General features: G+C 41.7%; 1 protein-coding gene across 1 annotated transcript; it reads left to right on the plus strand.

Moving 5' to 3' along the window:
• The first annotated feature begins 531 nt into the window (after window positions 1-531).
• Window positions 532-22,368, plus strand: LOC123637031 (zinc finger protein 136). The gene is made up of 4 exons (XM_045549829.1): window positions 532-664; window positions 18,538-18,664; window positions 18,870-18,930; window positions 19,328-22,368. The coding sequence occupies exons 1-4, from the start codon at window positions 662-664 to the stop codon at window positions 20,730-20,732; spliced, it is 1,596 nt and encodes a 531-aa protein (XP_045405785.1). The 5' UTR covers window positions 532-661; the 3' UTR covers window positions 20,733-22,368.
• Window positions 22,369-24,909: the final 2,541 nt, after the last annotated feature.

Here is a 24,909-nt window from a genome sequence, read left to right on the forward strand (position 1 = left end):
GCTGAAAATAAGTAGTTTGAGAGATTATGGTATGAGAAAGCCTTGCCATGCCTTCCATTAGCCTCATCTCAAATTCCTGATCCCTGAGAACATCATGTCCTCCCTTCTGTTCCAGTCTGGTCTGAGCTCCCCTTCTGGTCTAAGGAAAGGCGATAGCTCCTTTGCATACTGAACCTGGAATTCCCTGCGCACACTTGTTAAGAAGGAGGAAATAACCCATTGAGTACAGGAAGTATCTGCTTTGGTTAAGGCCCAAGGAAGTTCTGCTGAAATGCAAATATTCCTGCGCCCCCTCACCTCCCTCCGGCGGGCCAAATCCATTGGCTGGGCAGAAGAAGGCAAACTCCCCTTCCCACTCCATTCTGCAACTAGTCTCACTCTTACCACTTCTCCTGTCATTTAAGGCGCAGGGGGCGGTGCTATCCAATTGGGGCGCCGGGGCGAGGCCCTGCTCACTGTCCAATCAGTTGCGCAACCCAGGCCCTGACTGCAGACGTTCAATCTTCTCGCGGGATTTTCATTTCTCGCGTACGCAGTTCTCGGTTTGGCTTTGCTGCTCCCGGAGGCCGCAAGTGTCTCCGCTGCAACCTGTGTGGCGCTGTTCCCTGCACTGGCCGCGGGATCCGTAGGAAGGACGCCGAGACACCCCGGGAGCCGGGAAATGGTGAGTGTGCGGGGCCGGGCGTCCCGATCCGGGGAGGAGGGGCCGGTTGGAGCCGCGGGACCCGGACTGTGGCCGCGGGACCCGGGCCTCCCTGCGATCAGCTGCGGAGTCTGCGGACCCGAGTCGCCTGGCGCTGCTCGGCCCTCGGCCCCCCCGCCGGCCCGCAGGGTGGGGCTGCGCGGTCAGCTGGGTCCCCAGGCGTCCTGTCTCGTCCCTGCGCGCGGCGACCTCGGCCCCGGCTCCGAAGGCCTCACTGTGCAGCTCCGCGCCCGAAGCTCCGCACCTTTCCCAGATTGTGCGGAGGCGACGAGAGGCTCATCAGAAGAAAGTCGCGACTCGGTCTCTGGGGTTCCTTTATGGTGGAAGATGTGATCCGTAGGGTTCCCCAGTATCTCCTTTTCCTCCGGCAGACCCCCGTCTCCCTGAGTTTTCCAAATATACAGGAAGCAGGGTCTTAAATCCACGACCCTGTCCCCCATCCTGGCTCTCTCTAGGGGCTGGCAGTAAATCCCGAAATTTCTGATTCTTTCCTGGCACTCCCAAACGTCAACCTCTCGCCTCCAATTCTTCTCCTTCGTTCTACATTCCAAACAGACATCGTATTTTAATTGTTTATCATTTTTCCACAAAGCAACGGATGACTCTTTTTATAAAGACTTGTTTTCTCTGTGTGGCTTTTTCACTTGAGAGGAAAGCAGAAAATAGCCGCCTGACACTGCGCTGTAAAAAATCCTTTGTGTCTCTAGCCTCCTTTTAGCTTTCCTAGGCACAGATTACTTTATCAGAATGTCTTTCAGTTGAGGTTCCCTTTGGAAACTTTACAGGGTGATGTGTCTTCAGTGGACTCTCCTATCTTTTTCTCCTTCCTGGGTATCAGAACTGCGTGAGGCTTACTCAGGGTGCTGGTAGCTTCTAGATCTCTTGGCAAGTCTAGTGAATGTCAGCCCCTGGGTCAGTTCTCCCAGAGGACAGCCTGAAGTGGTGGGGAGGAGCCTGTCAGGGTTTGCAGCTGTGTGCCCTGGGGCTAGGGGAAATCTGTTTACCCTTCATCTAAATGGCCACGCTCTGGGGACACTCAGCTTTTCTTCCCCAACCCTAGTTTCCATTCTTTGGGAACACTTTGGTGGCCAATTGTGTTACTATTATTGAGGGATGAGAAAAGAAGAGAACTTTTATTAGAGGAATGAAAGTCCTATTAAATGATTTGGCCCAGAGAGACATTAAAATAAGACAGCAATCTTGTTCTACTCCCCGAACCTGTTTGAGTTATGTAGTCATCTCTTCACACTGCTCGCTATTGTCACAACCCACACCCTATAGCTTAACAGTCCAATGTTATTTCTGTGAAACTAATGATAATTCCTAACAACTTTGTATGGGCCCACTCGCCATCCCCCTTTTTGGGGCACTTTGGGTCATATTTTGTGCTTCAGCCTCCATCTTTTAGGTCAACAGGAGAAAAAACCAGAAATCTGTCCTTTGTATTTTCTCAGCCTTGTGAAGGGAGAAAAACTATCCCAAAGGATGAGAAAAACCTACCCCACTGAGGTAGTGCAGGACCTGAAAAACAAAATGCACTTTGGCTACACAGTGGGGCATTTTAAATACATTTTGACAAAAAACTGTGGTAGAGAAATTGCTAAATTACAAAGATTCACCAAAACATCAGCCTCTTTCTCTTTTTTTTTTTTACAAGGTGGAGAATTTGATAACTGTTTTGTTTCCTGCTATCTAGACTTGGTAGATTAATACTAAATTTTATGGCATTAGCAACACCTAGAAGTACTCTACTATTACTATTTGTTTACTAAGCAATTTATTATCATGAAAATAGTAATTAAATGACATCTTTGTCATCTGAAAGGGATAGATACTCATACTTTTCCTGTTGAGCTATAAAAGTACATTACAGTTTCCTTCCCTCCTACAAATATAAACGCTGAGTTTGAGTGATTTTGCTTTATTCATCAAACATGGGTATTTTCTTTAAATATCCATGTAAGGTATGAAAGGGGAAGTGAGTCCCCTTGACTGGGGATCAGAGGCCTGAGGCCAGTGACTCCAAGCTAAGGCCAATCTTGAGCCTGCAAAGGGAGGTCATTTGCAGGCCCAGATGACTTTTCCTGGGGAGCCTCCCCTGCAGGTGTCCCAGGTGCTCACAGGGACCTTGGGAGGAGCCCTTTGTACTGAGAAGCTGAGAGCTCTGGGAAGCTGGAGATCCACAGGCAGATGTGGTTGGGTGATGCTGTGTCTGAGGTTATATTAGTTTATTGTTGTGGGGCTATTGCTAGACATTCTCAAGTAAAATAAATCTGGATTTAGGTAAGAAGTGTCTGTTCTAAAGGAGTACTGCAAAAGAGGGAAAGCATCAAGTATAAGATCTGCAAGCATCTCAAAGTTTAGGGAGAACAGTGCTTTTCTTTTAAAGGGAAGAACAAACAAGATGAGAGAGAAGGTGAAAGGGAGAGGGCAGGATGGAGGGTACAATGTCAGATCCTAAATCAGAGACTGTTTTACCCTGAGGTCAGCCTGTTCTTCGGAGGGCTCATTCAGGAGCGGTTACCTGCTGGCTGAGGCTGAGAGTGGGTCAGAGTTCAGGATACTGGAGGAAGGAGAGAAACTTAAGCAAAATATTCATCCAGAAGCACAGTTTTGCCTCTTTTTAATTTTTAGTAAGTTAATATTACCATTACTATACTATGAATAGTAAATGCAGAAAAGGATTTTTTTTTTTTTTTTTGGTGGTTTCTTTGCCTGTCTGTTGCACACATGCTGCTAAGGCTGTGGGTCACCTAGCACAGTCATTTATTCCACTGCTTGATTTGAGTTGTTTCAAGTTTATTTTTTTATGTTGCTGACAGTGTGATTTCTTTTTGTTGGTGTATGTCACTCGTTCTGTTGCATGGGCTAGAGTGCAGTGACATGATCATGGCTCACTACAACCTCGAACTCCTGGGCTCACACAATCCTCCTGCCTCAGCCTCCCAAATAGCTGGGACTATAGGCACAGGAAACCATGCCCAGCTAATTTTTACCTGTGTTGTATATTTTTCTTTTCTTTTTTTTAGGACAGTGTCTCTGTTGCCCTAGCTAGAGTGCAGTGTCATCATCATAGCTCAAATTCCTGGGCTCAAGCAATCCTCCTGCTTCAGCCTCCCGAGTAGCTGGGACTACAGGTGTGTGCCACCACACCTGCCTAATTTTCTATTTTTTGTAGAGATGGAGTTTCACTATGTTGCCCAGGCTGTTCTCAAGCTCCTGGCCTCAAGTGATCCTCCTACCTTGGCCTCCCAAAGTGCTAGGATTACAGGAATGAGCCACTGTGCCTGGCCTGTTTTTCTAATTTCATCCTGAGATCTCTCTCTGGAGACTGGCTAAGAACTCTGCCCCTGTCCTGGTGGGCCTCTAAGAGTTTGGTTGCGTATGGTTACAATGTTCCTTTCAAGGGATACTTCTTTATCCTTGCACAGGGCCTAATGCCTAAATGTCAGACCCATGGCCAGGTGTCCTTCTCACAGGACACTTGTCTATACTGGCAGGGGCCCCATAGCTTTTATGTGACTGTTGTCCAGTTTATTCCAGCCAAGACAGCCACCACCACAATATTCCTACCAAGAAAGTTCTGACCACAATAGAAGTTAAGTTTGGGTGTCTCTGTCAGGTGACACTCAGTGGAGGCAACTCAATAAAACATGAAATACAGAAACCAAGTAAGAGATCCCAGAGAGAAGAGAGCAGCATGCCTTGTAGACCAACAGAAAGGGGAGCTGTCCATGACACACATACCCCAAGGGAGAGAGAGTGACCCGTGGGCCCAAGCGTTTCTTGAGGTCCAGGCATTACCTAAGCTGGTTTCCCTCAGGCAGTTCCAATTGGCATGTTCAGAGCAAGCAGGCAGGAGGTGCCTGGAGTCACACAGGGACTACGAGGTGGTCACCACTGCATATCTGTGCGTGTGAGTTATGGGGGTCAGTGGGGCAAGTCAAGGAGGTGGTATCTAGCTGTCCTATAGGGGGGTGGTGACAAGATGGTTGTGTAAGGCAGGTGTCTGGTTTGACCCCATTGGAGAACTGGGAAGTAGAGAAACCTGGAAGCTGTGTCAGGGGTGACTGAGCCTTGTTTCTGGTATGAGAGAGTTAAATGGATATTCAGAATGGGTGTCCAAGGAACATAAAATTATAAGAATTCAGGACAATAGGGAGGTCTACAAGTAATTCATTATTGTATATTACATATATAAAATATACCCTAATCTTCCCCCACCTTTCTGTCTTGGAGTTGGCCATAAAGAAATTCTCTGACCTATCTTGTCTGATTGCAGGTTATAAGACCCCCATTTCAGAAGGGGTCCTGCCCCATACCTAAGTAGAGGGAATGTTGTACACAGAGGCCAAGGATGATCTGAACAAACAGGCCTTGTAGGGTTTTCCCACTTGGTCTGTTAGTATTAGATCTTGCCCTTTCTGTCCAATCGTATTTCCACACGGTTTCGCACGCTTTAATCATGCCTGTCCAATGACGTCTCCATAAAAGGCCCAAGAGGATGAGGTACAGAGCACTTCCGGACAGCGGAATTCTCAGAGGCTCACAGGAAGGTGACCAAGAACCCAGCCACATGCCAGGAGGATGGTGCACCCCAGCTCCACGGGAAAGGAAGCTCCTGCTCTTAGGACTCCTCTAGACCTCTCCCTGTATATCTCTTCTTCTAGCTGTTTGTTTGTATGCTTTAGAAATCTTTTATAATAAACTGGTAAATGTAAGTAAATGTTTCCCTAACTTTTTTTTTTTTTTTTTGAGACAGAGTCTCACTCTGTTGCCCGGGCTAGAGTGCCGTGGCGTCAGCCTAGCTCACAGCAACCTCAAAGTCCTGGGCTCACGCGATCCTCCTGCCTCAGCCTCCCGAGTAGCTGGGACTATAGGCATGTACCACCATGCCTGGCTAATTTTTCTATATATATTTTTAGCTGTCCATATAATTTCTTTCTATGTTTAGTAGAGATGGGGTCTCGCTCTTGCTCAGGCTGGTCTCGAGCTCCTGAGCTCAAACGATCCGCCCGCCTCGGCCTCCCAGAGTGCTAGGATTACAGGCGTGAGCCACCGTGCCCGGCCTGTTTCCCTAACTTTTGTGAGCCACTTTAGCAAATTAAATGAGCTGAAAGAGGGGGTTGTAGGAACCCCGACTTGAAACAGGTCGGTCAGAAGTTCCAAAGGCCCAGACTTGCCGCTGTTGGCCAACGTGGGGGACAGTCTTGTGGGATCTGCTGCCATCTCCTAGTAGACAGCTTCAGAAGTGAATTGCATTGGCACACACGCAGCTGACATTGGCTGCAGAGTTGATTACTCACTTGGTGGTGGGGAGAAACTCCCACACATCTGGTCACAGAAGCCTTTTATGTTGATTGTTGTGGGGTAAGAGCAGGGGAAAAACAGCTTGTGGGTTTTTTTCCACTTAGATGATTCTCCTGTAGATAACCATGTGTCCCTGCCCCTAGTGTTCAAGTGTCTGTCATTACTGTCACCGCCTGGCAATACCTGCTCTGTCACAGGTTCATGTACCTTATACATATTCTTTTTTTTTTTTTTTGAGACAGAGTGTGTGCCGTGGCATCAGCCTAGCTCACAGCAACCTCAAACTCCTGGGCTTAAGCGATCCTACTGCCTCAGCCTCCCGAGTAGCTGGGACTACAGGCATGTGCCACCATGCCCGGCTAATTTTTTCTATATATATTTTTAGCTGTCCAAATCTTTCTATTTTTAGTAGAGACGGAGTCTCGCTCAGGCTGGTCTTGAACTCCTGACCTCGAGCGATCCACCCGCCTCGGCCTCCCAGAGTGCTAGGATTACAGGCGTGAGCCACCCCGCCCGGCCGACATATTCTTGTTTCACATTTTGCCATGTTCCTTTGGTCTGTCTGTCCATCTCTCTGCTAATATCATAATGTCCTGACTACTATAGGTTTCAAATCCTTAATATGTGTTAGAGAACAAGCCTCCCTATCTTAGCCACTTTTGGCTGCTGTGACAAAGAACCACAGACCGGGTGCCTCAAACAACAAGCAGTCATTTCTCAAAGGTCTAGAGAATTTCTTACGGCCAGTTCCAAAAAAGAAAGGCAGGGGAAGACTAGAGTATATTTCTAGTTTCTATGGCCTGCCTTGGGGAGAAAAATGTTCTGGAGAACGAGGTCAGCAGAAGGTCAGAGAGAGAAGAGATTCTGGTTTCCGAGGCCCTAAGCACTCCACCATTGTAACAGAAGACTGTCTTTCACTTTTATTTCTCTAAAGCTGTTCTGAAGCTGTTTCAGGAACCAAGGACGAAAGACCAAATACTTTTTTAAAAGGTAGACTTATTGTTTTAGTCACTTAGGACATAATAAGGGTTATAGGAGTTTTGACCCAGGAACTATGGAGAGAAAAAACAAACAAAAATGTGTGTGTGTGTGTGTGTGTATGTGTATACATATATATGTATCATATTACAGGTCACCCCATTTTTTGAACAGAGATTACTTAAAGTAAAACAATCGTATCTGTCAGAGCATTTACATTTGTTGTAGCATTTGTAGAACAAATAAGCCTATAGTACCAAACCAAATATATGTAACATTTGGGGAAGCCAGTATGGGGTAGGGATAGATTTAAAGAAGTGACTAATTTGTCTTATGAAGTCATTACAGACTTTTTTTTCTTCCTTTTTTTTTAAGAGATAGGATCTCGTTCTGTCACCCAGACTGGAGTGCAGTAGTGTGATCATAGCTCACTGCAGTCTTGAACTCCTGGGCTCAAGCAGTTCTCTTGCCTCAGCTTCCCAAGTAGCTGGGACTACAGGCACAAGCCATCATGCCTAGCTAATTTTTTTTTTTTTTTGGTAGAGATGGGATCTCACCATGTTGCCCAGGCTGGTCTCAAACTCCTGGCCTGAAGTGATCTTTCCGCCTCGGCCTCCCAAGGGGCTGGGATTACAGGCGTGAGCCACTGTACCAGGCCTGCAAACATTTTTATATATTAATATATATTTTTACTAGTTTTGTTATTCTTTCTTCCCCTTGCTCTATTGCTATTTGTACCTTGTGATAAACTTGTGCAGATCTATTTTGCACAGAAATCAGTTGATGGTTAGTTATGTCCGATTCCTCCTCAGGCCAATCATCTTCCTTAGGTGTTGGATCCTGAGGAGGCTTTAACTTGGTTTTTTAATCCATTTGATCATCAAAATCAATATTATCATAAGACTTATCATGAGTGAGTTGAATCTTACCAACAACACCAATATTACACTGTATTGTATTATGATCATAGTGTAATTCAGTGTCAGAACAGTAAGAATTATTTTTTCCTCTCAACAGAATCTACCCTTGCCCATATACCAGGTATTATTAAGGACAGGTGTCATTGCAGTTAGCCATGACTTGGTTATTACTGGATTCTAACTTAACTGGGGACAAAGCCAATCACCGTGTCTCAATCTTACAGGCCTGTACTGAGACTGGTTTCCACTGGTTATCATATAGCAGGGCCCACCTTCCGCCTCTACAGGGAAGCCACGAGTGATTTCCAGAAAAGTTGCTATCCCAGCTAACTGCACTGCACTGTAGGATATGTTTTACCTTGCCCTATACCAGGGGTGGGGGCAGTTCTGGTCCATGGATATAAATTACAAGTGCCCCTGGAGAAGTTCCATGACTTTGGAAGGTTGTTAGATATACATACCCCTTGAGCCTCATGAGTCAGGAGACAGACCACAGGAAAATAGCAAACTCTGAAACAAGGTCATCTATTTAAGGTACATGAACCTGGGACAGAGCAGGTATTGCCAGGCAGTGACAGAAATGATAGACACTTCAACAGAAAGAGTGGGGACACATGGTTATCTACAGAATAATCAATACCTGCCCATCATCTAAGTGAAAAAACCACAAACTGTTTTTTCCCTGCTCTCACACCACAAGTGGTGGCCACTGCTTTAATCTCATCAGGGACCCATTGTCTTTCTCTATTTTCGTTGAGTAGCTTTTCATCCATGCAAACAAAGATGATGTGTGTTTGTGCATAGCACACTATAGCACATATTTTGTCCCTTATAATCAGGGACCTTTCTGGTCATCAAGGTTTACAGCTACACAATGATCAGTCTGTTGGGAGTCGTATACCACATGGTCTGTAGTCCTCAGAAATTTTTTCCCAAATGATATCCTTTATAGTTAGATGTATCTTGAAAATTAAGAGTCAAAAGATATTGGTACAATACTGGAGTTCCATTTAGTCACTAACATGTGATTCAGTTTATCAACATGCCTTATGACCAGAATGTCTTCCAGAAAGATGTCACTCAAGTTTGCAGGCCGCCATTTGACCTTGTCAGGAGGTTAGAAGAGCAAGGGCAGTTTTGGCAAACATGTATAATAACTTTGCCCCTCTGGGCAACTGGTATAATTGTGCTAAAAAGATAATGCCATTCTCTTGCTCTGAGCTTCTCTCAAAGTATTAATTCAGTGTTGGACTTTCCTTGTTGCATAACCCCCTTATTCATTTTCTTGCCCCGAGCTATTCTTTCTCCTCTCCATTTGTCATTTGTTTTTACTCAGACTTTTCCACCTTTGGAAGGGACATAGGTTCAGCCACTGTGCTAGTCCAGATTACAGGCAGCGACGTTAGTCTAGCCAGTGCCCCCCTTCAGCCCACACCCATTCCTGTAGGGTAGGGTTGGTTGTCCCGATGAGGTAAAGGCATAATCTACCCTATGAGTCCTTTAGGAATGTTATTGTATGCTTATATAAGCCATTTCCATTTTATTACAGAACTTTTTTGGGTATTGTCTTTCTTACTAAGGATGTTTTTTTGACATCACCCCAAGACGTGGGTATCTCAGGTTTTATGATTATGTTATGTACTTTAGTCATTGAGGCAGTTTCACTTAATGTCCAATAACAAATTAGTAATTGCCTCTCAAGTGGTGTGTCCCGGGCAGCAGCATTTGGAAATTTTTTGGTCTAAAATCCCAATGGTCGCCACTAGGAGGCACTCATTGGCTTTTACCAAATGCTACAGTCGGAATGATTTTGAGTGGCACTTTTAAAATCATTTGAGTCGGGGATCAGAGGGGCCCAAACGTGGAGAGGGCTTCTGTTTTTTGTTTGTTTGTTTGTTTGTTTGTTTGTTTGTTTTTGTTTTTTAAAACAGGATACCACTATGTTGTCCAGGCTGGTCTTGAACTCCTGCACTCAAGCAATCATCCCCACCCAATCCCCAGCCTCCTGAGTAGCTGAGATTATAGGTGCATACTGTCATACCTGGCCATTGTTTTTTTAGTTTAGACATAGTCGGTTTTTATTTAGGTCCCCACTCAAACACGGCTTTCTTTTGGGTAATCTTAAAGATAAGAGTTAGTAATATTAATATTTCCCAGTGTGGAATGTGTGTTTTCTAGAATCTAAATAAACCAACCAAAAGCTGGGCTTTTTGTTTGGTCCTAGGGATGGGCAGTGAAAGTAGTTTTATTTTTAGTCATTTGTGGACTATTCCGATTGGGTCCTACCTGGGTTATTTCTTAGAATTTTACCATTTGGGCAAGTTCTTGGGCCTTCGTTGGATTCATTAACCAGCCTCACTTGGTCTTGTGAGTCACCATTGTTTTTATTTTTTTATATATATATATTTTCCAACATTCACCTTATGTAAAAACCATTGTTTTTAAATTAGTCCTACCCCGTTCTTTAGTTTTTGACAGTATCATAACATCATCAATAGAGTGAGTTATTACACGCAGGATCTGTGTCAAGTTCAAAACTCCGCTGAACAAATTTGTGACAGTGAGCTGCTGAATTTAGATAACCTGCGGTAGTATAGTAAGTGTAAATTGGGATCCTTCCCACGTGAAAGTTAACTGCAGCTGTTATTTTTGTTTTTTAAATTGAGATAGAGAAGAAGTATTTGTAAGATCAATCACTGAGTACCAGTCTCCTTTTAACCTATTGTATTTTTTGTGTGGTTGAGACCGTGTGCAGGGCTGTTGAGGGTATGGGCTGTATAACTTTATTTATTTGTGTGTCGACAGTCTACTGTTCATCTCCATGAGCCATCTGCTTCTTTTACAAGCCACAGAAGGCTACTGAACAGAGAATTTGTTGGTACCAGCACTGTAGCCTTGAGTGTGTCATTGATTAAAGTGGTAATCTCTTTCTGTCCAGTGGATATTCTGTATTTTAATTTAACCATCTCTGTGGTTTCTGTTTATTATGTCCAGTTAAGACTGGGGCGAGGGCAGACTTGCATGCCTTATGTTTTACAATATTAGGTAGGGGAAGCAATCCTCAGTCAGACATAATATCCATCCTGGTAATGCACTCAGGTAAACAAGATGTGACTGTCTTATATAAAGTTTGCTTAAAAGTCCCACTTTTCATCCAAACCTTTATCTTAGTTCCATCTACACTTGTGTTTCTGCATCATCTCAGTTTAAGCTTAGACCCCATTAAGATTTCGCCAGTAGGCTTTGGAATTACATTGTATTGGAGTACAGTGGCACAGTAACTCATAGCCTTACTGTAACCTTGAACTCCTAGGCTCAAGTGATCCTCCTGCCTGAGCCTCTTGAGTAGCTGGGACTCAGGCTCATGCCACGATGCCTGGCTAATTTTTTATTTTTTATAGAGATGAGGTCTTGCTGTGATGCCCAGGCTGGTCTCTAACTCCTGGCCTGAAGCGATCCTCCTGCCTCCGCTGCCCAAAATGCTGGGATTTCAGGTGTGACCTGCCGTGACCAGCACATTTGTGATTGTTTAATAGTGAGCTGTGGGTCCTATATCAACCTAAACAAGTTTTTTCCCCCACTCTGTAGTATCTAAAACAAAGATACTGCTCCAAAATTAGTTACTTTCACAACCTATTTTGGTAAAGATCTTTAAAGAGCTGATGATATACCAACCCACAAAATGAGACCATTTTTTTCAGACTATACCCTCTAGTTTCAATAGTTTTTTGGTTTTGCCTTTCTCCCACATTAACTGCTTTTTTGATGACCCAAGGTCTTAGAGGTACTTTTTGTTGCCCTGACACAATATTCCCCTTTGTGAGGTGAACATGATAACCACTACACTACGGAAACTCCTAATTTTTCCTGTTGTGGATGGCTTTGAAAAGACCAGTGTCCTGGGATAAGACACAGTAACATCTGAGTGTGGTTCAGGGTCAAACCCTGAGCCAACGCTCTCTTTTACTTTCATTTTAGTTATTACAGATAGTAAAGACCAAGGAATTGTGTGTTTAGCGTGCTTCTGATTATTTTGTATTTCCTTGTGTATCCAATGAGCCAACTCTTTGGGAGCTGGGTCTACCACCATCTGTAAATTTCATTGGTAAATTTTAACCTTTAGTAACCGAATGCAGCGTAGTTGCTGTTTTATACTATGGGTGATGAGGCCACAATCCAGGGATCAAAGGTTCCTCATGCCCCACTCTTTCAACCTTTCTCTTCCCAAACCCCGTTTCCGTGCCCCAGGGCCGTTCTAGCAAATCCCTTAGCTGGCATCAATTGTATGAGGAAAAACTCAAACTTTTTTTTTTATTCTCTCACTCAACAATCAACACAGGAGACTTCTGTGCCCAAACGTGTGGGGGTTTCTCCCCACCAACAAGTAATAAGTTCTGCAGGTGACACCAGCTGGGTGTCTGCCAATCCAATTTAATTCTGAAGCTGTCTACCTGGAGACAGCGACAGATCCCACAGGTTGAGGGCTAAGTCACACAAGACTGCCCCGCCCACTTCAAACAGCACTGGTCAGTCTGGGCCTCCAGAACTCTGACCACCTGGCTTCAAGTCGGGGTACCCACGGCCCCATCTTTAGGCTGGATTAATTTATTGGAGTGGCAAACAAAATTCAGGGATACATGTTTACCAGTTTATTATGAAAAATATTTTAAAAGATACAAACAAACATCTAGATAAAGAGATTACAGTAAGGTCTAGAAGGATCCCCAGGGGTGGAATTGGGGCATGTCTCCCACCCCCAAGCATGGGGCGTGCATGGGGCTTTTTCAGTTTCCTGGGTGTGTTCTTAGATGCTTTTGAATACCTTGCCTTCTGCAGGAAATTTTCTTTCCAGCTTCTCCTCAACCAACATCTGTTGTTCCAGCCGGCTGCATGCTTTTCATTTATTTTACAATATTTTCAAGCAATTCCTGCCAGTTTCTCACTCTGATTGGATTCCAGCAAAACAGAGAAGAGAGCATTTTTTCAGACCTTAAGACAGCCCCTAGACAGATCCAGACACACAAAGGGAATAATTTGCAAATGAGATCTGCCCTGCTCTCTCTGGAACCTGTGACCAGGGTCCCACGCTGGGAACCTGGGCTGCTGTCCTCAAGACTGGTACTGAGGTGGGGAGGGGATGGGCTAGGACAAGTAAAAAGTCCCCAAGGCTTTCCTATGAGTTTTCACTTGACTTTTGCTTGACACAGAGTTCCCATGGTTGCTGTACACCTTTGATGGTTGTTGGGAGTTTTGACAAAGTTGTTTCTGACTGTTGTTTAACTGTTTCTGTGGAGGGACAGATATCTGGAGCAGCCTGCTATGCCGTTTGCTGAGCTCACTCCCCCTGGGCTGTCAGTGTATTTTATTGATCTAAATGACTGTCCTTGTGCCATTATTGCACTGTCTTGATTATTGTTGCTTTGTAGTAAGTTTTGGAATTGTGAAGCCTGAGTCTTTCTACTTTGTTCTTTTTTAAGATTGGGCTGGCATTCTGAGTGCCTCTGATATTCTGAGTCCATTGCAACGCCATATGAATTTTATTTTTATTTATTTATTTATTTATTTTGAGACAAAGTCTCTCTCTGTCACACAAGCTGGAGGGCAGTGGTGCCATCATAGCTCACTGTAGCCTTGAACTCCTGGGCTCAAGTGATCCTCCTCCATCAGCCTCCTGAGTCGCTGGGACTACAGGCACATGCCACCACACCTGCATAATTTTTCTTATTTTTTTTAATAGAGACAGGGTCTCACTATATTGCCCACACTAGTCCTGGCCTCAAGTGATCCTCCTGCCTCCCAAAGTGTTGGGATTACAGGTGTGAGCCACCGGCGTGACCAGCCCAAGTGAATTTTAGAATCAACTTTTCAATTTTAACAAGTTAGTCACCTGGAATTCTGATAAGGATTGCATTGAATGTGCAGATTATCTTGGGAAGTGTCGCCATCTTAATAATATTAAGCCTTGTGATCCATGAAGATGGGATGATTTTCCATCTATTTAGATTTTCAGCTTTTCAATATGGTTTGTAGTTTTATTTAAGAGTATAAATTTCTAGACTTCTTTTGTTAAATTTATTCCTATGTATTTTATTCTTTTGGAGTGCTACTGTAAACGTACTTGTTTTCTTAATTGTGTTTTGAAATACTTCATTGCAAGTGTATGGAAAAACAATTGATTTATGCAGTTTAATTTTGTGCCTTCAATCTTGATGAACTGATTTATAGTTCTAGTGGTTTGTTACTGGATTTCTTAGCATTTTCTCTATACAGTATCATATGATCTGTAACTAGAGATAATCTTCCTTCTTCCTTTTCAATCTGAATGCCTTTTTTACCTAGCCCAATTGCCCTTGCTAGAACATTCGATACTATGTTGAATAAAAGTAACAGGAGTGGACATTCTTTTTTTCTTTTTTCTTTTCTTTTTTTTTTTTTTTTTTGAGACAGAGTCTGGCTCTGTCACCCCAGCTAGTGTGCAGGGGCATCTTCATAGCTCACTGCAACCTCAAATTCCTGGGCTCAGGCCATCCTCCTGCCTGAGCCTCCCAAGTAGCTGGGACTACAGGCACATGCCAAAATACCCGGCTAATTTTTGTATTTGTAGGACACTTCAGCAAAGTAGCAGGATACAAAAGTAACATGCAAAAATTAGTTTCATATCTATATGCTGGCATTGAACAATCCAAGATGGAAATTAGGAAAACAATTCCATTTTCAGTTGTATCAAAAATAAAAAACAGAATTTTGTTTAATCAAGGAGGCAAAAGACTTGTACATTTAAAATTACACACTATTGATGAAAATAATTTAAGAAGACATCCTGTGTATCAGGAATGGAAGAGTTAGTGTGGTTAACATGTAGATACTATCCAAAACAATGTACAGATTCACCACAGTCCCTACCAAAACTCATTGATGTTTTTTACAGAAATAAACATAGAAATACTCATCTTAAAATTCATACGGCATCTCAAGGGACTCTGAATAGACAAAATAGTCTTATAAAACAAGGACAAATTTGGTGGACTCATACTTCCTGATTTAAAAATTTACTGCAAAGCTATAGTAATAAAAGTTTGATACTGGCATAAAGACAGACATATAGACCAATGGAACAAGGTAGAGATCACAGAAATATACCTTTGCGTGTAGTATCAAATAATTTTTGTCAAGGTGCCAATACCATTCCATGAGAAGGACAGTGTTTTCAAAAAATGATGCTGGGAAAAATGGACATCTGCATACAACAGAATGAAGTTGTACCCTTACCTAACACCATATGCAAAAATTAACTCAAAGTGGATCAAAGACCTAAGTGTAAGTCCTAAATCTATAAAACTCTTAGATGAAAGCATAGAGTAAAAGCTTTATGACACTGGATTTCGCAGTGATTTCCTGTATATGACACCAAAGGCATGAGTAATAAAAGACAAAATAAATAAATTGGACTGCAGGGAAATTCAAAACTTTTGGCATCAAAAGACAGAATCAACAGAGTAACAGGGCAACACATAGATTAAGAGAAATTATCTCCAAATCATATATCTTATAAGGGATTAGTATGCAGAATATTTGGAGAACTCTTAAAACTCAAGAAAAAAACAAACCTGTTAGACACTGAATGCTTATATCTGCCCCAGATTTATTTGTTTTAATCTAATTCACTAATGTGACAGTATTAGGAAATGGCATCCCGGGGAGTTACTTAGGATTAGATTAGATTATGAGCGTGGAGCCTCAAGAATGGGATTGGATTCGTACAGTCCCCAGAAAGCTTGCTTTTGCTGCCTGCCTTGTAATCACACTTCAAGACAGCTGTCTATGAACCAGAAAACAGGCTCTTACCAGACTCTGAATCTTGGACTTCTTAGCGTCCAGACCTGTGAGAAATAAATGTTTGTTGTTTAAGCTACCAAGTTTATGATATTTTTGTTGTAGCGCTCTGAAGTAGGGCAGAAATTGGTACCCAGAAGTGGTAGCACTTGCAGAACTTACACTGGAGTGAAGGAGAGAAGAGAGTCAAGGATGATTCCTGTTGTCCAGACCCCCTGAGGACTATCCCTTCTTTGCTCAGAGGAGGAAGGCTCAGGGGAGATGTTTGGAGGGGACGTTAAGGATTGGGTTCTGAAAGAAGGCCTGCCCTTGCCTAGCGTTGTGTTCTAGAATAAGTTTGGCTCCCTCCAGTCACGTGTCTTAGTTCTTCTCAAGCCTCAGGGGGCAGAGTCTGAAGCTGCATCACAATAAGGGGCTGGGGTGGGTGGAGCTTATCATCCAATCAGGTGTGACTGGGAGCCAGTCCTTTGATGCTCAACCTTACTGGGGGAGAGTCCCCACTCAGTGTGTGGGAGTTGTGCATGGGAGGGGCTGTGGTCTGTGGGGTCCCTAGTCCCTCCCTTACCCTCTTAAAAATTATAGCTAACTGTAACCTCAAATTCCTGGGCTTGAGCAATCCTCCTGCCTCAGCCTCCTGAATAGCTGGAATACAGGTGCGTTACCAGCTCGGCTAATTTTTTTATTTTTAGTAGAGATGGAGTCTCGTTCTTGCATAGCCTGGTCTCAAACGCCTTATCTCAAGTGATCCTGCCTTGGCCTCCCAGAGTGCTAGGATTACATGTATGAGCCACTGCGCCTGGCTGATGCATTGTGATTTGTTAATGGGAAAAAAACCAACCTGTCTAAAATAAATAGGTTCATTCTGAGCAGACTATGAGTGACAGAAACCTAAGAAGCCTTGAGTAAGGGGTTCCCAGGAGGTGGGATTACAGTTTGGTTTGGTACCTTACAGGGAGACAGAAAATGCAGCTTGAAAACATTCTCTGTTACTGTAGTCACAAAACATGGGCTTGATTTCTCAACTAACAAGTTCTGATAACATGTGAAATATTTTTTACCAGAGAAACTCATTAGAGATTGGGTACCTAGAGTGCTTTGGGAGGAGCTCATCATGTAGTCACTCTGAGTTGTACATGTAACAAAATCCCAAACTGTTACCAAACCTAAAAGGGGGGTTCAATGTTGCCAGCCACACAGAAAGCCAATTATTGAGACAGCAAGGATTGTTAAGAGGAAAGGATTTATTTCTGTGGATGTATCAATAGGAAGGGGGAGGTATGAACTGTCTTAAATCTGCCTCTCCTACCAACAGGGTTAGGGGGTTTTTTTGCAGGCAAAATAAATAATGCATGAGGACTGTGAAGCATTATTGTGCTTTGGGGTAGAGTGCAGGGCATGCAAGTGCAGTGAGAAATCATGGTAGTACGTACATCTCATAATCAAAAAATGGCAGATAAGTCCCTCCCAGGGTAGAGATTTTAGTATTATAATGAGCTAGGAGTTAATATTGGTTGTTCTTTCAGCCTTGTGTGCAGGCTCAGTGCGTCTTCGGGCACAGTCTGTGGTGAAGCATTGCTTATCTTGTCTTTTCCGGACAAGCAGGTGGTGTGAGGCTTTGTAGGAGGTTTCACTGTTCCTGCCAAAGGAACTCAAAAGAGAATATATCAGTACAACAGAAAGTTATAAAGTTCTGGTGAGCAAATTTTGCTAAAGAGTTCTTTGTCTATTTTCTGCCTAATTGAGACTGTAGCTGTTAAGTTACCAATGCTGAGATCAATGTTGCTGTCAAGGCCACTTAGAGCTGCCAACCCCAGCCATGATGTGAACACTGAAAATGTTTTTAGTTTCCTCATTTGAAATATGAGGGAACTAAAAACATTCTCGAGAAAATATTTTTTTGCTTATAGAACTGGTTACAAAACTCTGAGAAGGAAAACAGGAGATCAAAAATTACCATATTTAGGCTGGGCGTGGTGGCTCACGCCTGTAATCCTAGCACTCTGGGAGGCCGAGGCGGGAGGATTGCTTGAGCTCAGGAGTTTGCGACCAGCCTGAGCAAGAGTGAGACCCCGTCTCTACTAAAAAGAGAATGAAATTAGCCAGACAACCAAAAATAGAAAAAAATTAGCCGGGCATGGTGGCGCATGCCTGTAGTCCTAGCTGCCCGGGAGGCTAAGGCAGGAGAATCGCTTGAGCCCAGGAGTTTGAGGTTGCTGTGAGCTAGGCTGATGGCATGGCACTCTAGCCCAGGCAAGAGAGTGAGACTCTGTCTCAAAAAAAAAAAAAAATTACCATATTTTTTCATAAACAGTTTAGGATCACCAAAGCTACTCTTATCATATGGGTTGGTGGAGGCCCTCTCCAATACCTAGATACCAGCAATGGATGAACATCTTGAGGAGGTGTTTTTAAGGATACACAGTCTTAGAAGTGCTAATATAAACTCTCTTCTGCACATTAAATGGTACAACTTTGTTATGACAGGTGCTTCAAAGTCCACTGTAAAGACAGGATGTGACAGGGTATGACCCAGAAAGCACATATTACTCCCTGGAACCACCAATGAGAGGTGTGTTCATATATTGCTATTGCTTCACCCAGAGGTTAATTCTAGTGTCATAGTTGCTGTGTAGGAGGCAGTGCATGTGAACAGAGAGTAAGAGCCTGATGACCAAGTCATGGAATGAATGTTTGGAGACTACAGTATAATGTGAACTTTATATGAATTGACTATAGAGCTGCATTGCTGTCAGTCTCACCCATTCTTCTCTACACATATGTGGGATGTTTCAGGACTCAGTGGCCTTTGAGGAAGTGGCCGTGAGCTTCACACAGGAGGAGTGGGCTTTGCTGGAGCCTTCCCAGAAGAATCTCTACAGAGATGTGATGCGGGAAACCATCAGGAACCTGTCCTCTATAGGTAAAGATGATTTCAGTTCATCACTTAGTGAATTAGGGAGCCATTGTTTCTTATGTATTGACACTGCTCCATAATTGGAAACATGGAGAGAGAATACTTTGGGAAATAAGCCAAGCATAGTCACAATGTGCCATGAACTTAGAATCTAATAATTTTTATATAATTTTGTACAATTCATAATGATTTTTCTGGGTTTGTGTTTTAGGAAAAAAATGGAAAGACCAGAACATTGAAGATCACTACAAACACCAAGGGAGAAATCTAAGGTAATTTGCCCTCACATAGAAAATTCATTTGACGGTATCTTAGCATGTCCTGAAATTTTAAAAACAGGCAAACAAAATGGATAAGTCTAGCTTCAAATTTATTTTCTATAGGAAAATTTTCTCCAAAAACATAATGCTTACAGGTAAATAGATGTTCAGTGTTTGCAAAAAATTTTTACTTGGAAACAGAATTGTGAAACTCTGTATATAAATATCACTGTGTAATAGCGGTGGTCGGGCCCTCTTGCAGAGCATTGAATCCATTCATGTTCAAACAAATCAGACATGCCATCAAGGCTACACTTTCCATGATAATGTTAAAAATGTAAGTCTAATAGCTATTAATGTAAACCATTAATAAATAAATACTTAGTAATGTACTTCTTATTCTTTACAGAAGTCATACGGTGGAGAGACTGTGTCAAAGTAAAGAAGGTAGTCAGTGTGGAGGAATTTTTAGCCAGATTCCAAATCATAATCTGAGCAAGAAAACTCCTAGAGTAAAACCATGTGAAAGCAGTGTGTGTGGAGAAGTAGGCATGGGTCAGTCATCCCTTAATAGGCACATCAGAGATCACCCTGAACATGAACCAAATGAATATCAGAAATATGGAGAGAAGCCACATACGCGTGACCAATGTTGCAAAGCCTTCAGCTCCCACCACTCCTTTCGAACACCTGAAATTATTCACAATGGAGAGAAACCCTATGATTGTAAGGAATGTGGGAAAACTTTCTTTTCTCTCAAAAGAATTAGAAGACACATGATAACTCACAGTGGATATATACCATATAAATGTAAAGTGTGTGGGAAAGCCTTTGATTATCCCAGTAGATTTCGAACACATGAACGAAGTCACACTGGAGAGAAACCCTATGAATGTAAGGAATGTGGGAAAGCCTTCACTTGTGTCACAAGTGTTCGAAGACACATGGTAAAGCATACTGGAGATGGACCTTATAAATGTAAGGTGTGTGGGAAACCTTTTCATTCTCTGAGTTCATTTCAAGTACATGAAAGAACCCACACTGGAGAGAAACCCTATAAATGTAAGCAATGTAATAAAGCTTTTGTTTCTTCCCCATCTTTACGAATACATGAAAGAACTCATACTGGAGAGAAACCTTATGCATGTAAGCAGTGTGGGAAAGCCTTCAGTTATCTCCCCTCTCTTCGATTACATGAAAGGATTCACACTGGAGAGAAACCTTTTGAATGCAAACAGTGTGGTAAAGCCTTTAGATCTATCAGTACCTTTCGAATACATGAAAGGACTCACACTGGAGAAAAACCCTATGAATGTAAGGAATGTGGAGAAGCCTTCAGTTGTATCCCAAGTTTTCGAAGACACATGATAAAGCACACTGGAGAGGGACCTTATAAATGTAAGGTATGTGGGAAACCATTTCATTCTGTGAGTCCATTTCGAATACACGAAAGAAGTCACACTGGAGAGAAACCCTATGAATGTAAACATTGTGGTAAAGCTTTTGTTTCATCCACGTCTATCCGAATACATGAAAGAATTCACACTGGAGAGAAACCCTATCAATGTCAGGAGTGTGGGAAAGCCTTCAGTTATCTAAATTCCTTCAGAACACATGAAATGATTCACACTGGTGAGAAGCCCTTTGAATGTAAACAGTGTGGTAAAGCCTTTAGATCTTCCAGTTCCTTTCGAATGCATGAAAGAACTCATACTAGACAGAAACCCTATGAATGTAAGGAATGTGGAAAAGGCTACTTTTGCCGTGCAAGCTTTCAAAAACATATGATGGCACACTGGAGGTGGACCTTATAAATATATGTGGGAAATTTGATGTTCCAAATTCATTGCAAATACATGAAAGTACTCACACTAAAGAGAAAATACTTTTTGAATGTAAGCAATGTGGGAAAGCATTAAATTGTGTCAGTGCCTTTTTAATATATGGAAAAAAATCATACTGGAAAGAAGCCATTTAAATGTAATTAGTGTGGGAAAGCCTTCAGTTATCACCACTGCTTTTGAATATATGCGAGCACTTACTGGAGGAGAGAAACCATATAAATGTAAACAATGTGGGAAATCTCTTAGCTCCTTTTAATTTTGAATACAAGGAAGAAGTCGACTGGAGAGAAAACCTATGAATATAAAGACTATGGGAAAATATACTACTGTTGCAGTTACCTTCAAAGACATAAAGAGCTCACGCTGGGAAAGAAACCCTGAGTGTACAACATGTGGTAAAATCTTCACTAGCTTCACTTACTATCCAACACGTGAAAGAACTCACACTAGAGAGAAACACTATAAATATAAGAAATGTAGTAAAAGCTTCAGTTTTAGTTCCTTTCAAGTACATGAAAGAACTCATCATGGAGAAAAACCAAATACTTTTCAAAGGAACCCATATTTGAGAGAAATCCTATGTAAAGAACGTGGGAAAGGTTTTATCATCACACAGTCTTTCTAGCACATATAAGACTGCATAGTGGAGAGAACCCCTGTAAATGTAAGGAGTGTGGGAAAGTCTTTAGTCATTTTAGCTCAATTTGAAGCCATGAAAGAACACATAGAAGAGAAAAAGCTCTTGAATATAAGCAACGTCCCTAGGTCTTTAGTGGGCCCACATGCTTACAACAATATGTAAAAATACACACTGGATCAAAACCCTCTAAATGTGAAAAATGCAGGAAGGTTTTCAATTTTAACAATACTTTCAATGTCATTTGAAAACGCCTAATGTAGCAAAATCTTATAATATGAAAAGCCTCATGCACACCAATTCATTTATAATGCTCCAGAAATTATACAACCTTAAAGAAATATAGAAGTAATAGATGGTGTTCATTAGTGGCTCATACTTAAAATAGTTCTGGACTATGGATATTTAATTCTTACTCTCACAAAGAAACATTGAGTTGATATAATTCTGTAAGTAATCTTAAAGCATTGTGCATGAGTTTAATAGGAAGTGTTGTTTTAGGTCAGTTAATACAATTTTTGTCTTTCCATTTTGAAGTGTGTAATCCGTGTGTGAATTTAAATGTTATTTCTGATATTCAGGTACGCTGAATTTTTATATGGTTGTTTAATTGTTCTGTGATTGAGAGCTGTTGAAAAAATAAGTCTTTGTTAATAAATGTTGGCATACACCTACTGGCCTCATTTAGCAAGTTTATGATTTTCTTACCTATTATATACCATTTTTATGGGAACAACCATTTTTTTTCCCGTGGCACAAAGAAGTTAATTCCACTTTCCTTCCTAATAAAGAGCTGGCTCCTATTTGTATGTACGAAAGCTTATCATAGACTATATTCTCATGAAAAGTATTATTTTCATCTGTTACCATTTACTCTTTGTAATTTATTCTGGCTGTTATTTATATACTTGATTTTGGGATAAGGAGCGAGCTGTGATAGGACAATAAAATCTAAAATGGGGGATGCCATTCATGGATTGTGTTGTCAATGTGGGTAACGTTGGGAACTAGACTTTCCAGAATTTGTTTCTGTTGTGATTCTACATTAGACTGCCCCAGTAGCCTAACTTCCAGGAAAGTTGGAAGGCAGAAGTGAAGAAGGTATTAGTCAGATTTTGGAGGCATGATATGGGCAGACAGATTCATATGGGCTGTGTGGACACCTTCATGTGGCTCATTTTCCTGATTCTTTGTCATACCAATCAAGAGTGCCCTCTAAATCACCACCAACTACTTGACCTCCATGTTCTCAGGTGTAGGTTTCCAGAGTTGTCTTTACAAGGTCCATATTAAAGATCCAACTGCCATTTGGATTTTTTTGAAAGCTATAGTGGGTCCACCAAGTAACCAATTCAGATTGTCATGGTTGGGAATATTTTGATGATCTGACATGGCTCTTAATTATATTCAATATAGAGTCCAATTTGTATGTAAACACCTTTGTTCATATGGATAATGACTGTTACTGATTCAGAATGAGAGCTACAATGGTGCCATCAAAAAGAAAGAAAGAAAGGAAGGGAGGGAGGGGAGAAGGAAAAGAAAGAAAGGAAGGAGGGAGGGAAGGGAGGAAGGAAGGAAGAGATAGGAAGGAAGAAAAAGAAAGGACAGAAGGAGGGAGGGAAGAAGGAAGGAAGGAAGAAAAAAACAGCTCTATGGAGCTTGTTCCTCTAATGCACTGTGCAGTGACTAGTTTCATCCAGTCCTTTCATGTGAGAATAAGATTGTGTGTGTTTTACTGTTAACTCAAAGCTGAATGTAATCTCTTTATTTTATTTTATTTTATTTTGTTTTATTTTGTTTTATTTTATTTATTTATTTTTTAGACTCTTGCTCTGTCATCCTGAGTAGAGTGCAGTTTGAGGCTCACTGCAGCCTCAAACTCCTGGGCTCAAGCAATCCTCCTGCCTCAGCTGGGAGTAGCTGGGACTACAGGTGTGCACCATCATGCCTGGCTAATTTTTCTATTTTTAGTAGAGACGGGGTCTCACTCTTGCTCAGGCTGGTCTTGAACTCCTGAGCTCAAGTGATCCTCTTGCCTCGGCCTCCCAGAGTGCTGGGATTACACATGTGAGCCACTGCACCTGGCCATCTCTTAGTTTATTTTGAATTATATTTGATTATATGTGATTAATAACAGTATGCATATCTTCCTCAAATAAAAGTTCTCTACATGTTTTTTAGAAGTATTAGCAGTATTCAGACAACTTGCACACTATCAAATGAGTTTTTTATTTAGTGAGATGATATATTAAAATATTCCATTGCAATCATGCATCAGATAAACTTTACATATATATATCTCAAGATCATTGAGTAAGATAACCTTTATAATTTTGCTAAATTATTAGTTCAATATTGTGAGTCAATATTACCATGTTCTTACAATTTCAGGCCTTTTTTTTCCTCACATAAATTTTAGTTTTCATGCATATTTAGGTACAATTTTTATGATAATAATTTCTCATTTACTCATAATACCAAACATTAAATCATGTTGTAGTGACTTGTTGCCGAAGACCACCAGGACCTGTTGTCAAACAGATTGTAATAAATTATGGTAATAAATATGACCACAAACCATTTACTGTGAGATGTATCAGGAAGATGGTATTTAAAAGAATATCTCACAGGGTTTGTCTTTGCTAATTGATTTCTATTTAAGGAGGCAGGACATTTCTCTATATTGGACGTAGTGAAGGAGTTAGTAGAGAAAGGGAAAATTTTGGCCATATTTACAGTTTAGAGTGTATTTCTCTTTTACCATTTTTATAGACATGGTTACAGAATGCCCTTGTTTTTGTCTTGATCCATCTTGGTCACTGAGGGTCGTTGTCTGATATTGGACATGTTTGTCATATGTCTCTTCAGCAGCATAAGACTTGGCCTTGAGGTGAATGGGAGGTCACCTCCCAGGCTTGTGGACCTGGTTTTGCCTTTTTCAATATCTAAACACTGAAATATTTCCTATGATGGACACTGTCATCTATAAAGTACCTCAATTAAAATGTATAAATTTATATACTCCTTAGCAACTATATGATATGTAAATTAGGTGAGTATGTTTACATAAATTGTCATAATACAAACCAAGGAAGGGACAGAGAGAGCATCACTGTTTGAATCAAGCCTTTTTTTCGCTCAGATAGCATGCTCATGGTCTTCTTAGTGACTCATCAACATCCTTCAGACTCTAGAACCATAGACTGTAAACATAATGGAATTCAGCACAAATTATCCAGGCACAGAGGGGTCCAGAAATAGACATGAAATAAACTTTTTGTATTCCTAGGATGTTTATATATTTGAGGAAAGAAGTGGTGAATAAAATGGCAGTACTTTGGTTTATAAGATGGAAGTAAGGGCTTCGAAGCAACGCAAACGGTGACATGTGTGATGATGTGCTGATGTTTATGTTTATCTTCTCTATGGGGGGCTAGGAGGTCAGTGAGGGAAGATGTCATTGTGATCACTTCTGCTTCCACATCTTTAACACTCTTTCAGGACTGT

This window comes from Lemur catta, chromosome 1 (genome assembly GCF_020740605.2).
Source record: "Lemur catta isolate mLemCat1 chromosome 1, mLemCat1.pri, whole genome shotgun sequence".
Classification (NCBI taxonomy): Eukaryota; Metazoa; Chordata; class Mammalia; order Primates; family Lemuridae; genus Lemur; species Lemur catta.

Bases quoted from the DNA above. Each gene is read 5' to 3' on its own strand.
- LOC123637031 (XM_045549829.1), top strand. The intron at 18,665-18,869 runs GTAAAGATGATT...TTTGTGTTTTAG, and splicing joins CAGGAACCTGTCCTCTATAG to GAAAAAAATGGAAAGACCAG. The intron at 18,931-19,327 runs GTAATTTGCCCT...TATTCTTTACAG, and splicing joins CACCAAGGGAGAAATCTAAG to AAGTCATACGGTGGAGAGAC.